Source organism: Pristiophorus japonicus, chromosome 7 (genome assembly GCF_044704955.1).
Source record: "Pristiophorus japonicus isolate sPriJap1 chromosome 7, sPriJap1.hap1, whole genome shotgun sequence".
NCBI classification, from domain to species: domain Eukaryota; kingdom Metazoa; phylum Chordata; class Chondrichthyes; family Pristiophoridae; genus Pristiophorus; species Pristiophorus japonicus.
The window spans coordinates 216811831-216827703 of record NC_091983.1 but is presented as its reverse complement, the minus strand read 5'-3'; the positions used below and the strand labels follow the sequence as shown (position 1 = coordinate 216827703).

Here is a 15873-nt window from a genome sequence, read left to right as displayed (position 1 = left end):
GGTGGGCAGAGGAAACGTTACAAGGACACCCTCAAAGCCTCCCTGATAAAGTGCAACATCCCCACCGACACCTGGGAGTCCCTGGCCAAAGACCGCCCTAAGTGGCATCCGGGAGAGCGCTGAGCACCTTGAGTCTCATTGCTGAGAGCATGCAGAAATCAAGCGCAGGCAACGGAAGGAGCGTGCGGCAAACCAGTCCCACCCACCCTTACCCTCAATGACTATCTGCTCCATCTGTGGCAGGGACTGTAATTCCTGTATTGGACTATTCAGTCACCTAAGGACTCGTTCTAAAGAGTGGAAGCAAGTCTCCCTCGATTCCGAGGGACTGTCTATGATGATGATGAAATCTGACCCTCACAGGCAGAGGATGTCACTGAGGGGCAGGATGTAGATGAAAAGATGAAAGGGCGAAGGACAGATCCTGAGGGAACACTGAAGGTGAATGTAGAGAGACAGGAAGAGAAGCCATTCCTGGAGACAGGCTGGTTACATTGAGACAGGTAGGAGTGGAACCAATTGAACCTGAACTTAAGGAAAGGTAAGTTCGATGGTATGAGACGTGAATTGGTTAGTATAGACTGGCAAATGATACTCATAGGGTTGACGGTGGATAAGCAATGGCAAACATTTAAAGATCACATGGATGGACTTCAGCAATTATACATCCCTGTCTGGAGTAAAAATAAAACGGGGAAGGTGGCTCAACCGTGGCTAACAAAAGAAATTAAGGATAGTGTTAAAGTCAAGGAAGAGGCATATAAATTGGCTAGAAAAAGCAACAAACCTGAGGACTGGGAGAAATTTAGAATTCAACAGAGGAGGACTAAGGGTTTAATTAGGAGGGGGAAAATAGAGTACGAGAGGAAGCTTGCAGGGAACATAAAAACTGACTGCAAAAGCTTCTATAAATATGTGAAGAGAAAAAGATTAGTGAAGACAAACGTAGGTCCCTTGCAGTCGGATTCAAGTGAATTTATAATGGGGAACAAAGAAATGGCAGACCAATTGAACCAATACTTCGGTTCTGTCTTCACGAAGGAAGACACAAATAACCTTCAGAAGGTACTAGGGGACAGTGGGTCTAGTGAGAAGGAGGAACTAAAGGATATCCTTATTAGGCGGGAAATTGTGTTACGGAAATTGATGGGATTGAAGGCCGATAAATCCCCGGAGCCTGATAGTCTGCATCCCAGAGTACTCAAGGAAGTGGCCCTAGAAATAGTGGATAGATTGGTGATCATTTCCAACAGTCTATCGATTCTGGATCAGTTCCTATGGACTGGAGGGTAGCTAATGTAACACCACTTTTAAAAAAAGGAGGAAGAGAGAAAACGGGTAATTATAGACCGGTTAGCCTGACATCAGTAGTGGGGAAAATGTTGGAATCAGTCATTAAGGATGAAATAGCAGCGCATTTGGAAAGTAGTGACAGGATCGGACCAAGTCAGCATAGATTTATGAAAGGGAAATCATGCTTGCCGAATCTTCTGGAATTTTTCGAGGATTTAACTTGCAGAGTGGACAAGGGAGAACCAGTGGATGTGTATTTGGACTTTCAAAATGCTTTTGACAAGGTCCCGCACAAGAGATTGGTTTGAAAAATCAAAGCACATGGTATTGGGGGTAATGTACTGATGTGGATAGAGAACTGGTTGGCAGACAGGAAGCAGAGAGTCGGGATAAACAGGTCCTTTTCAGAATGGCAGGCAGTGGTTAGTGGAGTGCCGCAGGGCTCAGTGCTCGGACCCCAGCTCTTTACAATGTAAATTAACGATTTAGATGAAGGAATTGAGTGTAATATCTCCAAGTTTGCGGATGACACTAAACTGGGTGGCGGTGTGAGCTGTGAGGAGGACGCTAAGGGGCTGCATGGTGACTTGGACAGGTTAGGTGAGTGGGCAAATACATGGCAGATGCAATATAATGTGGATAAATGTGAGCAAAAACATGAAGGCAGAATATTATCTGAATGGCGGCAGACTAGGAAAAGGGGAGGTGCAACGAGACCTGGGTGTCATGGTTCATCAGTCACTGAAAGTGGGCACCAAGGTACAGCAGGCGGTAAAGAAGACAAATGGTATGTTGGCCTTCATAGCTAGGGGATTTGAATATAGAAGCAGGGAGGTCTTAATGCAGCTGTGCAGGGCCTTAGTGAGGCCTCACCTGGAATATTGTGTTCAGTTTTGGTCTCCTAATCTGAGGAAGGACGTTCTTGCTAATGAGGGAGTGCAGCGAAGGTTCACCAGACTGATTCCAGGGATGGCTGGGCTGTCATATGAGGAGAGACTGGATCAACTGGGCCTTTATTCACTGGAGTTTAGAAGGATGAGCGGGGATCTCATAGAAACATATAAGATTCTGACGGGACTGGACAGGACAGATGTGGGAAGAATGTTCCCGATATTGGGGAAGTCCAGAACCAGGGGACATAGTCTTAGGATAAGGGGTAGGCCATTTAGGACTGAGATGAGGAGAAACTTCTTCACTCAGAGAGTTGTTAACCTGTGGAATTCCCTGCCGCAGAGAGTTGTTGATGCCAGTTCACTGGATATACTCAAGAGGGAGTTAGATATGGCCCTTACGGTTAAGGGAATCAAGGGGTATGGAGAGAAAACAGGAAAGGGGTACTGAAGGAATGATCAGCCATGATCTTATTGAATGGTGGTGCAGGCTCGAAGGGCCGAATGGCCTACTCCTGCACCTATTTTCTATGTTTCTATGTTTCTAAGCCAGCATCTCATAAAGTAACACAACAGAGGAGAGGTGGTGGATGGGGATTTTGTGGTCAACTGTCTTGAATACCACAAAGAGATTGAGCACAAGAAAGGCCACAGTTACATGAGTTTAACCAGGGCAATCTCAGTGCTGTGAGCAACTGAGAGCAGTTGGACTGAAGAGTGGTGGATATGGAGCTGGGTTTGATTCCAGCCTATAATTACCCCCAGGTATCTATTATTCTATATATAAACCCCCTGAACCCCTCGATTAGATTCCAGCCTGTAATCACCCCCAGGTATCCATTATTCTATATATAAACCCCCTGAACCCCTCAATTAGATTCCAATCTGTAATCACCCCCAGGTATCCATTATTCTATCTATAAACCCCCTGAACCCCTCGATTAGATTCCAGCCTGTAATCACTCCCAGGTATCCATTATTCTATATATAAACCCCCTGAACCCCTCGATTAGATTCCAGCCTGTAATCACCCCCAGGTATCCATTATTCTATATATAAACTCCCGAACCCCTCGATTAGATTCCAGTCTGTAATCACCCCCAGGTATCCATTATTCTATATATAAACTCCCGAACCCCTCGATTAGATTCCAGTGTGTAATCACCCCCAGGTATCCATTATTCTATATATAAACCCCCTGAACCCCTCGATTAGATTCCAGCCTGTAATCACCCCCAGGTATCCATTATTCTATATATAAACCCCCTGAACCCCTCGATTAGATTCCAGCCTGTAATCACCCCCAGGTATCCATTATTCTATATATAAACTCCCGAACCCCTCGATTAGATTCCAGTGTGTAATCACCCCCAGGTATCCATTATTCTATATATAAACCCCCCTGAACCCCTCAATTAGATTCCAGCCTGTAATCACCCCCAGGTATCCATTATTCTATATATAAACCCCCCTGAACCCCTCAATTAGATTCCAGCCTGTAATCACCCCCAGGTATCCATTATTCTATATATAAACCTCCTGAACCCCTCGATTAGATTCTAGATATATAAACTATTACAGTCACTGGTAAATGTTTTGGTAGATGTAGTGATGAACATATTTGGGTGCAAATTGTAGAAACATGAACTAAAGCGACATTTGGTGGTTTAGCCTGATCCTGTGTGGCTGTGTTGTAATCGGCCTCAGTGTCCCTCAGCCCAGTCCTCAGGGGAATGTCCATTTCCCTGGATTAAAATATCTCTCTCGTTCCCAAGCTTCAGGATATATCTGGCCCCTCTCCAATTGTGAAATTAATGCTATATCGTGGTACATCTGAGGGCAGTTTGTGCCAAAGGGGCTGGAGCAGAAATGCTGAGCCGTGTCTCTGGAAGCTTCCCGCTGAATAGGCCACCGGAGAGACAGAGAGAACCGAGACTCCCGTCCAGCAATGTGAGCTGGATTTGAAGCCAGCACTGGGAACACGAGGGTTCAGCCATCACCCGATCCGAACTCTGTTCTTTGCAGTGCATGAGTGCCTTGTTGATTTATTGGGCGAGGGGGTGATCCCTGGTCAGGTGAGAAACTGGGCCGCTGAAGGGTAGCTGCCATGCTGGAGTTTCTCGAAGGCTCTGTGGACCAGTGTCACACATCCTTGCAAAAGCAAACCCCACAGTCCTGCATTTTCCCCCATCGCCACATTTGCTGTAATTCATTTTGCACATTTTAAAAATTTGTTCTGGGGATGTGGGTGGCGCTGGCAATGTCGCATTTATTGCCAGCCCTAGTTGCCCTGAATCTTATAATTGAGGCGATCACTAATTGCCCCAAGAGGGCTTGAAGAGGCAACCACATACTGTGGGATTTATCAGATGCAGGCCAGACTGGGAGAGGGTTAGCAGGATCCCCTGCAGTACATCAGTGAACCAGTTGAGTTTTTACAACAATCCAGCAGCTTCCGTGGCCATTTATTCTTTCTATTGTCAGCCCACAAACTAATAGACGTGTTGAATTTGATTTCACAACTTTCCCCGGTGGGATTTGAACTCTCAAACTCTGGGTGCCAGCCCCAGTGCCAGAGCCACTGTGCTACGCTGCAGCCTGCCTTTATTTAATGAGGCATGCCCGATCGGAGATGCTTACTCTAACCCTCAGGTCCTTTACTGACCAGGCCTTGTCAAAGGTGGAGGGGAATCAGCAGGGGCACCTCACATGGACCTCACCGGACACCGCATGCATTTTACCCGCAGTCCTGTCCCTTTAATTGTCCCCAACCCGCATGTCTGCTCATGATCTTCTCGCAGGTGTCCGCAGAAGTTGCTTTGTCAAAAGTCAGTAAATCCAGGCCTCATCCCCACCCCCTTAAAGTTATCTACCTTTGAGCAACCAGCAGTGGTGGAGCTGGGGGGCTCCTCAGCAGCTGGACCACCGGGATATTTCTAGCTTTTGCGATGAGATTCTCAAATAAAGAAAGAAAGACTTCCATTTATATAGCGCCTTTCACGACCACCGCACACCCCAAAGTGCTTTACAGCCAATGATCTAATTGAAGTGTGAGATAGGGTAGATAGAGAAACTATTTACTCTGGTGGGTGGAGTCCAGAACAAGGCCGGCCAGGGATGGTATCAGGAAGCACTTCTTCGCACAAAGGGTAAGGAAAATCTGAAACTCTCTCCCCCAAAAAGCGAAAATTTCAAAACTGATATTGATACATTTTTGTTAGGCAAGGATATTAAGGGTTATGGAACCAAGGCGGGTAGATGGAGTTATGGTTCAGATGAGCCACGCCCTAAGTAAATGGTGGAACAGGCTCGAGTGATTGAATGTCCTCCTCCTGTTCCTGTGATCCTAAGTAGCGGCGATATATGTCCAAGTCAGGGTGGTGTGGGAGTTGAGGAACTCGGAGATGATGATGTCTCCCATGACATCGCTGATCTTGTCCTTCTCAGTGGCAGAGATTTTGGGGCAGAGTAACCTTGGTGAGTTGCTGCATACTACAGCCACAGTGTGCCGGGGTTGAAGGGGCAGGTATTGGATAGTGGCGGGGGCTGTTGATTATATGATTTGCTCTGCCCTGGCTGGTGTGGATCTTGTTGAGTGTTGTGATTGCACCCATCTGGACCACATTGTACTTCAACATGTTATGTGAAACTCCCGCCACTGCTGCGTTAACGGAGCCGTTAACACACGTCAGGTAAACAGGTAGGTGCCTTCATTAAACCGCACAGAGGTTTCATACAATCGTGCCAATGTACTGTAATGCTAATTACATTGTACAGGACAATTTCAACCCCACAGTCCCAGCCTGTGGCGTTTCCGTCAGGAATAGTTGGCCCGCCAGTAACTGAAGATGTGATTTTGCATGAACCAGCAACATTTATTTGATTTGGGTCCCCTTGTCCAGCTGTATCCAGAGACAGACCCTGCTGAACAGGCCTGACTGCCTGTATTGCTGAGGTAGTTCCTGGTGTGGCACTTGGCCTGACTATGTCCCTGGTTCACTCACTGATTTTGAAACAAAGAAGAAACTTGCATTTATGTATCATCATCTCCGGACAGCCAATGAAGTACTTTTGAAGGTAGTCACTGTTGTAATGGAGAAAACACAACAACCAATTTGCACACAGCAAGATCCCACAGACAGCAATGTGATAATGACCAGATAATCTGTTTTTGTTATGTTGATTGAGGGATAAATATTGGCCAGGACACCGGGGATAACTCCCCTGCTCTTCTTCGAAATAGTGCCATGGGATCTTTTACATCCACCTCGGTTTGACGTCTCATTCGAAAGAAAGCAACTCGGACAGTGCAGCATTTCCTCAGCACTGCACTGGTGTGCCAGCCTGGATTATGGGCTCAAGTCTCTGTAGTGTTTTGGTCCATGCTTGTCAACAAAAGGGAGGGGCGTTCAGGTTCTACCCGGGGATGGAGTCGGATATATCGACCCAGGTAGAATTAACACTGCCTTGCAAACTGGTGCTATTAAAAAGTCTATTAAAGAGCATGTGTGGATGGGAGTCACGGCTGCACGCCACACTTTGGCCTGGCATTATTGCTGGAGAAAGGCAGGGATTAAGCGAACGGGACTCACTGTGAACTGATTCCTGTTCCAGCATTTGAAACGGTGAGCCCCTGACATGACGGAATCTGCTGCGTGCGTGATGCCAATGGTCATCGTCAGCGGTGATTGGCAGCTGCCCCTGTGCAGGCCTCTTGCCGATGGCTGTGGCGATGGACTATCTGGGATAACGGTGTGTGTTGTGTTGTCTCCAATCTCAGGGAAGTACTGCCTGGAGCCTGCCGAACCAGAGTATGGGTATTTTGCTTACCAAAAGCCTCGCTACACCGAGAACTCCACGATTCGCTTCTTCTGTCTGCGAGGTTACAGGCTGTCGGGACCTGCCACCATGGCCTGCCTGAGATATCCCAGCAACAAACTGGACTGGATTCCGCCAGAGCCCCCAGTCTGTAACTGTAAGTAACGTACGGCCGAGAGCTCTACAAGCACACCATTCGGCCCATCAACTCTGGTGCTGGTGTTCATCTACCCTTGACCCACGTCTAACCCCACTCCTCTGCTCGGTCCCCGTACCCTTTAATAGTTCTCCTTTTCAAGCAATTATCTAATTTGCTTTTAAACAAATCTCTTTTTTTCTCTGGGTATCTATTCTATATATGTATCTGTTTCTTTTATCCCTCTCCATCTCTTTGGTATCTCTTTATTCGCGGTCTCTCTAATCTCTCTCTTTTTCCCTTTTTTATTCCCTGGTCTCTCTTTCTAATCTCCTTTTCTAGCCTCCCTATTTTTCTTACTCTCTGGTCTATCTCTGGTGTCTATTTCTCTCTCCCTTACTCACTTCTCTCTTTTTCTGTCTCCCTTTTGGCCCTTTTCTGTCTCTTCTGTTTTCTGAGCCCTCTCCTCCTCTGCCCTGCTCAGACCCCTCTCTCTCTGCGTTCAAAACACACCACCCAGCTAGCTCGTCCTCCTTCCTGCAACCTCTGTTGAGATCAAAACACAAGTTCTGCTCTAATTCCTCTCTCTGTCCCCACTCCTCTTACAATGCGAGTGATTTAATATATCACACTCCCTACAACCAATGGTGTCAATGCGCACACCTAAATTAAATAACACAAATGGGTTTACATTTCCTTTCACCACACAATGCACACAAACCCCACAGGGAAAAGTGGTCCAACTGTGACTAACAAGAGAAGTTAAATATAGTATTAGAACAAAGGAAGAGGCTTATAATGTTGCCAAAAAGAGCAGCAAGCCTGAGGATTGGGAGAATTTTAGAATTCAGCAAAGGAGGACCAAGAACTTAATAAAGAAAGGGAAAATAGAATATGAGAGTAAACTAGCGAGAGAAGAAAAACAGATTGTAAAAGCTTCTATAGGTATGTAAAAAGGAAAAGTTTAACAAAAGTAAATGAGACAGAAGAAATTATAATGGGAAACAGAGAAATTAAACAAATACTTAGTGTCTGTCTTCATGGAAGAAGACACAAAAAACCTCCCGGAAATAGTGGAGATTCAAGGGTCTGACGAGAATGAGGAACTGAAAGAAATTAGTATTAGTAAAAATTTACTACTGGAGAAATTAATGGGACTGAAAGCCAATAAATCCCCTGGATCTGATGGCCTATATCCTAGGGTTTTGAAAGAGGTGGCTATAGAGATAGTGGATGCATTGGTTGATATCTTCCAAAATTCCATAGCTTCAGAAGGTTCCCGCAGCTAATGTCAACCTGTTATTTAAGAAAGAAGGGAGAGAGAAAACAGTAAACTACAGACTAGTTAGCCTGACATCAATCGAAGGGAAAATACTAGAATCTATTATTAAGGACGTGGTAACAGGGCACTTAGAAAACAATAATAGGATTGGGCTAAGTCAACACGGATTTATGAAAGGGAAATCATGTTTGACAAATCCGTTAGAGTTTTTTGAGGTTGGAGCTAGTAGAATAGATAAGAGGGAACCAGTGGATGTGGTGTATTTGAATTTTCAGAAGGCATTCGATAAGGTGCCACAAAAGAGATTATTAAACAAAGTTAGAGCTCATGGGATTGGGGGTAATATATTAGTATGGATTGAGGATTGGTTAACAGGCAGAAAACAGAGAGTAGGAATAAACAGGTCATTTTCGTGTTGGCAGGTTGTAACTAGTGGGATGCTTAGGCCCTAGCTATTTACAATCTATACCAATGATTTGGATGAGGGGACCAAATGTAATATACCAGGTTTGCTGATGGATACAAAGCTAGGTGGGAATGTAAGTTGTGAGGAGGATGCAAAGAGATTTCAAGGGGATATAGACAGGCTAAGTGAGTGGGCAAGAACATGGTAAATGTGGAGAAGTGTGAAGTTATCCACTTTAGAAGGAAAAATAGAAAAGCAGAGTATTTTTTAAATGGTGAGAGATTGGGAAATGTTGGTATTCAGAGGGACCTGGGTGTCCTTGTACATGAATCACTGAAAGTTAACATGCAGGTATAGCAAGCAATTAAGAAAGCAAATGGTATGTTGGCCTTTATTACAAGAGGATTTCAGTCTAAGAGTAAAGACGTCTAACTGTAATATATAGGACCCTGGTGAGACCACACCTGGAGTATTGTGTACAGTTTTGGCCTCCTTACCTAAGGAAGGATATACTTGCCATAGAGGGAGTGCAGCGAAGGTTCACCAGACTGATTCCTGGGATGGGGGGATTGTCCTGTGAGGAGAGATTGAGAGACTAGGCCTACATTCTCTAGAGGTTAGAAGAATGAGAGGTGATGTTATTGAAACATACAAAAATCTTACAGGGTTTGACAGGGTAGATGCAGGGAGGATGTTTCCTCTGGCTGAGGAGTCTAGAACCAGGGTCACAGTCTCAGAATAAGAGGTCGGCCATTTAGCACTGAAATGAGGAGAAACTTCTTCACTCAGAGGGTGGTGAATCTTTGAAATTCTCTACCCAGAGGGCAGTGGAGGCTCAGTCTTTGAGTATATTCAAGACAGAAATCAATAGATTTTTGAATCTTAAGGGAATCAATGGATATGGGGAGTGGTCAGGAAAGTGGAGTTGAGGTAGAAGATCAGCCATGATCTCATTGAATTGCGGAGCAGCCAAGGGGCCGAATGGCCTACTCCTGCTTCTAGTTCTTCTGTTCTTATGTACTTCATAAACCAGAATGTATATGCTAACATCAGTGGGAGCATGTTGGATAGTTGCTGATGTTATCCTTTGAGCCTCTTCACTTTGAGTAACTATTGCAATTCCCGCAATCTTCCAAATGTGAACTCACTGAAGTTGTATATAAGGTTAGGATGTAATAGTAACAAATATAATACACTACAGGTCTGGGCACTCAGTACCTCACTGTCAGTAACACGCACAGCCCAGGTCTGGGCCCTCAGTACCTCACTGTCAGTAACACGCACAGCCCAGGTCTGGACCCTCAGTACCTCACTGTCAGTAACACCTATAGCCCGGGTCTAGCCCTTCAGTACCTCACTGTCAGTAACACCCACAGCCCAGGTCTGGGCCCTCAGTACCTCACTGTCAGTAACACCCACTGCCCAGGTCTGGACCCTCAGTACCTCACTGTCAGTAATAACCACAGCCCAGGTCTAGGCCCTCAGTACCTCACTGTCAGTAACACGCACAGCCCAGGTCTGGACCCTCAGTACCTCACTGTCAGTAATAACCACAGCCCAGGTCTGGGCCCTCAGTACCTCACTGTCAGTAACACGCACAGCCCAGGTCTGGACCCTCAGTACCTCACTGTCAGTAACACCTATAGCCCGGATCTGGCCCTTCAGTACCTCACTGTCAGTAATAACCACAGCCCAAGTCTGGGCCCTCAGTACCTCACTGTCAGCAACACCCACAGCCCGGGTCTGGCCCTTCAGTACCTCACTGTCAGTTACACCCACAGCCCAGGTCTGGGCCCTCAGTACCTCACTGTCAGTAACACCCACAGCCCATGTCTGGGCCCCGAGTACCTCACTGTGGGCCCTCAGTTCCTCACTGTCAGTAATAACCACAGCCCAGGTCTGGGCCCTCAGTTCCTCACTGTCAGTAACACCCACAGCCCAGGTCTGGGCACTCAGTACCTCACTGTCAGTAACACGCACAGCCCAGGTCTGGGCCCTCAGTGCCTCACTGTCAGTAACACCCACAGCCCAGGTCTGGGCACTCAGTACCTCACTGTCAGTAACACCCACAGCCCAGGTCTGGGCACTCAGTACCTCACTGTCAGTAACACCCACAGCCCAGGTCTGGGCCCTCAGTGCCTCACTGTCAGTAATAACCACAGCCCAGGTCTGGGCCCTCAGTACCTCACTGTCAGTAATAACCACAGCCCAGGTCTGGGCCCTCAGTTCCTCACTGTCAGTAACACCCACAGCCCGGGTCTGGCCCTTCAGTACCTCACTGTCAGTAACACCCACAGCCCAAGTCTGGGCCCCGAGTACCTCACTGTGGGCCCTCAGTTCCTCACTGTCAGTAACACCCACAGCCCAGGTCTGGGCCCTCAGTACCTCACTGTCAGTAACACGCACAGCCCAGGTCTGGGACTGATGATCATGGAACACTTTGGACTGGATTTTCGGTTGCAGGCTTGTTCGGGCGATAAAGGTGGCGGGCCGGTAAAGTTTGCACACCAGCTCGACACTCCTGGGCGGTATTGCTCAGCCCCCAGCAAACCCGGCACCTCATTTCCTGGGGGGTGCTGGAAGCTGGCTGCCTGGCCGGAACTGATTTGCATACCCATTACCGCCCCTCCGGTAAGCCCAATGGAAATCCTGCCCTTGGAGTGGAGATTGGTGTTTTTGTACCAGGTGGTTTCACTGTTCAATCTAGTGCAGAAGAACAAAACAGGTTTCTTGTGAAAGAGTTTCAGCGCCTGTTGGTTCCTGGGCCCAGATTATGCCACTGTGGATAAACAACTTGATTTTCTGGCCCATTACATTAAAATCTTGGCCTTCTCTGCAGTTATATATGGTAATTACACGGTGCATTTAGCTAAACAAGGGCATAACTGGGCCCTGATTTCACTGCCTCCCACCAACCACGGGTGTTTTAACTCCTGATGTTCAGCCCGTCTACTCAGCCCTGGTTATTGCTACCTAGTGTGCCTTGGCCCTTCACCAAGCTCCTGTTGTTTCTTGGCATTCCAGCACCACACACCCATTGCTGGCTGGACTGGAGTGTGGGGCCTAGGGTGGGTGAGCTGGCCACCCTGCTCCTCACCCTCCCAAAATATCACCTGAGATCAGTGCAAGACTCCAAAATAAGAATGAGATTGCTTTGCAAAAGCCTCGTATTTGAGGCTTGGTATTTTTTTGTGCTGGTCCATGGGGAACTCGAAACTTGAAGGTCACAGAGTCCCAGTAACCATCCAGGGGAACTCTTGTCTTTTTCAGTCATTGTCTGCAAGGTTCTGAGCATCACAAACGGGAAGGTGGAAAACAGGACCTACCGAGTGGACGACACACTGGAGTTCCGCTGTCTGACCGGCTTCCATCTCGACTTCTACTCCACCGAGCTTCATCCTAGGTGTCAGGAGAGCGGAGCCTGGAGCTCGATCCCCACCTGTCTGAGCAACTCTGTGATATCACGTTCATCAGGTGAGGGAGGGAGGGAGGGAGAGGGGTGGTGGAGGAGGAGGGGGGGAGGCAGATAGGAGGGAGGGGGTGGTTGTGGGAGAGAGGAAGAGGAGGAAGGGTGGAGGGAATTGATGGAGGAAGTTGAGGGAGGAGGCTGAGGGAGAGAGGAGGAGGAGGAGGAGGGAGAGAGGAGGGGGTTGGTGAGAGAGGAGGAGGGGGTTGAGGGAGAGAGGAGGTTGAGGGAGAAAGATGAGACAGAGAGGAGGAGGGTGTTGGAGGGAGGAGGGGTTGAGGGAGGGAGAAGGTTGAGGGAGGGAGGAGGTTGAGGGAGGAAGTTGAGGCAGAGAGGAGGAGGAGGGGTTGAGGGAGGGAGGAGGTTGAGGGAGGAAGTTGAGGGAGAGAGGAGAAGGAGATTGGAGAGATGAGGAGGAGGGGGGTTGAAGGAGGGAGGAGATTGGGGAGAGAGGAGGAGGGGGTTGAGGTAGGGAGGTGGAGGAGGAAGGGGTTGAGGGAGAGAGGAGGAGGAGGGAGTTGAAGGAGGGAGGAGATTAGGGAGAGAGGAGTAGGGGTTTGAGGGAGAGGAAGGGGGGGTTGAGGTAGGGAGGAGGAGGAGGAGGAGTGGGTTTAGTCTCTCGGGCTGTAAAGATCCCAAACAGCATGTATCGTACTGGCTCCCCCTCGGGCCCCGGCTGGAATCACACGAGGATGGAAGAAAGGAAAGCTTCAGTTTATATATGTGCCTCGCCAACTCTCACAGAGAATCATGTCACATAGAGGTTCCCAGACAATCGAGTGCTTTGAAGTGCCTCAACTGTTGTAACGTATGCAACTGCAGCAGCCGGTGTGTAGAGCAAAATCGACCAGGCAGCGAGGAGCCAAATGATCAGTTAATCAGGTTTCAGGGGTGTTGGTTGAGGGAGGAATGGCGGGCCGGGAGACTGGGTCAACTCCTCGCTCTATCAAATGTTGCACTTAGGGTTTTAAATGGGCTGGTATTGGATCGGGGGAGGGTGATCGGGAGAGGGTGATCGGGGGAGGGAGGGAGATCGGGAGAGGGTGATCGGGGGAGGGAGGGAGATCGGGGGAGGGTGATCGGGGGAGGGAGGGAGATCGGGGGAGGGAGGGGGATCGGGGGAGGGAGGGAGATCGGGGGAGGGAGGGGGATCGGGGGAGGGAGGGTGATCGGGGGAGGGTGATCGGGGGAGGGAGGGGGATCGGGGGGGGGAGGGTGATCGGGGGAGGGAGGGTGATCGGGGGAGGGAGGTCGGGGGAGGGTGATCGGGGGAGGGAGGGTGATCGGGGGAGGGAGGGTGATCGGGGGAGGGTGATCGGGGGAGGGAGGGGGATCGGGGGAGGGAGGGGGATCGGGGGAGGGTGATCGGGGGAGGGAGGGGGATCGGGGGAGGGAGGGAGATCGGGAGAGGGGGATCGGGGGAGGGAGGGTGATCGGGGAGGGAGGGTGATCGGGGGAGGAGGGGGATCGGGGGAGGGTGATCGGGAGAGGGGGATCGGGGGAGGGAGGGAGATCGGGGGAGGGAGGGTGATCGGGGGGGTGATCGGGGGAGGGAGGGAGATTGGGGGAGGGTGATCGGGAGAGGGTGATCGGGGGAGGGAGGGAGATCGGGGGAGGGTGATCGGGAGAGGGGGATCGGGGGAGGGAGGGTGATCGGGGGAGGGAGGGTGATCGGGGGAGAGAGGGGGATCGGGGGAGGGAGGGAGGGTGATCGGGGGAGGGGGGGAGGGAGGGGGATCGGGGGAGGGAGGGAGATTGGGGGAGGGCGATCGGGGGGGGGAGAGGGACGGTGATTGGGGGAGGGGGAGGGCGATCGGGGGGGAGAGGGAGGGTGATTGGGGGAGGGAAAGGGTGATTGGTGGAGGGTGATCGGGGGAGCGAGGGTGATCGGGGGAGGGAGATCGGGGGCGGGGGAGGGAGGGAGCTCGGGGGAGGGAGGGAGCTCGGGGGAGGGAGAGGGTGATGGGGGGGGGAGGGAGGGGGATCGGAGGAGGGGGGATGATTGGGGGAGGGGGAGGATCGGGGGAGGGGGAGAGTGATTGGTGGAGGGTGATCGGGGGAGGATCGGGGGGAGGGTGATTGGGGGAGGATCGGGAGGGGGAGAGTGATTGGTGGAGGGGGAGGGGGAGGGTGATCGGGGGAGGGGGAGGGTGATCGGGGGAGGGGAATTGGGGCAGGGGGACCGGGATGGGAGGGAGGGTGATTGGGGCAGGGGGAGGAGGAGAGTGATCGGGGAAGTGTGATCGGGGGAGGGTGATCTGGGGCGGGTGATTGTGATCGGGGGAGGGAGTGGGTGATCGAGGCCGGGGAGGATCGGGGGAGGGGGAGGGTGATCGGGGGGAGTGGGACTGGATCGGGGGAAGGGGAGGGTAATCGTGGGAGGGGGATCGGGGGATCGGGGGACAATCGGGGGAAGGGGATCGGGGATCGGGATCGTGGAGGGTGATTGGGGGAGGGGGATGGTGATCGGGGGGAGGGGGATGATCAAGGGATGGGGAGGGTGATCGGAGGATGGGGAGAATCAGTGGATGGGAGGATCAGGGTGGGGGGAGGGAGGGTGATGGGAGAGGGAAGATCAGGGAGAGAGGAGCGGCGGGGGGGAGGGAGAGGATTCGGGGGGAGGGTGATTGGGGGAGGATCGGGGAAGGGGGATCGGGGAGGGGAGGGGAGGATCGGGAAGAGGGAGGGGGGAGGGGAGGAGGATTGGGGGATGAGGGTGATCGGGGGAGGGGGAGAATCGGGGAAGGGGGATCGGGGAGGGGAGGGGAGAATCGGGAAGAGGGAGGGGGGAGGGGAAGAGGATTGGGGGATGAGGGTGATCGGGGGAAGGGAGGAGGATCGGGGGAGGGGGGCGATTGGGGGAGGGGGATCGGGGAGGTCGGGGATCGGGGAGGTCGAGGATCGAGGGTGAAGGATCAAGGGCGGGAGTAGTGAGCTGGAGCTGGGATTTTCCTGCACTTCCTGGTTCCACATTAATTTTAAGAAACGGATTAAACTTACTCAGTTATTGGCTGCTGGCTAGTCTACATCCACGGGCAGAAAAGCCGAGCGGAACAGGCCCAATTTAGTAGCATGGTCCTAAAACAGGCATTAGACCCTTCATTAGCCTGATTTAAGCCACCTCAGACTCTTGAAAAATGACCCAATTTGGGGTTGGACGTTTTCAGTCGCCGAAGTTGAGCCCCGTTGCGCTGGCTTTGTGCCCGTAAATTGGACACAATGGTATTTAATTTCTGCCCCAATGTGGACGGTCACTAGGCAAGTTCAAAACTTTACTGCAATGAAGAGATTTATCCTTTACCACCACACACCTCACTGACCCTTCACTGAGGTCAAAGCTGCCTTGTCAATTTGTGACCTTCTCCACTGAGTGTCCCGACAGGAAGTTCCGAGGCTTGATCCCTAGGGCAATAGTGAGGGGGGGGAGAAAAGGGTCATTACACTGGGTCACTATGCCCCTGGGCTAGGGAAGAGGGTCATTACACTGGGTCACTATGCCCCTGGGCTAGGGAAGAGGGTCATTACACTGGGTCACTACGCCCCTGGGCGAGGGAAGGGGATCATTACACTGGGTCAGTGTGC

At 50.7% G+C, this 15873-nt stretch overlaps 1 protein-coding gene across 1 annotated transcript in view; it reads left to right on the top strand.

Moving 5' to 3' along the window:
* Positions 1 to 15873, top strand: part of susd4 (sushi domain containing 4) — a 247139-nt gene that overhangs the window by 141401 nt on the left and 89865 nt on the right. Inside the window, exons 3-4 of the mRNA XM_070884571.1 lie at positions 6964 to 7158; positions 12096 to 12299. Coding sequence (XP_070740672.1) covers positions 6964 to 7158; positions 12096 to 12299 — 399 coding nt within the window. The remainder of the gene's footprint in view (positions 1 to 6963; positions 7159 to 12095; positions 12300 to 15873) is intronic.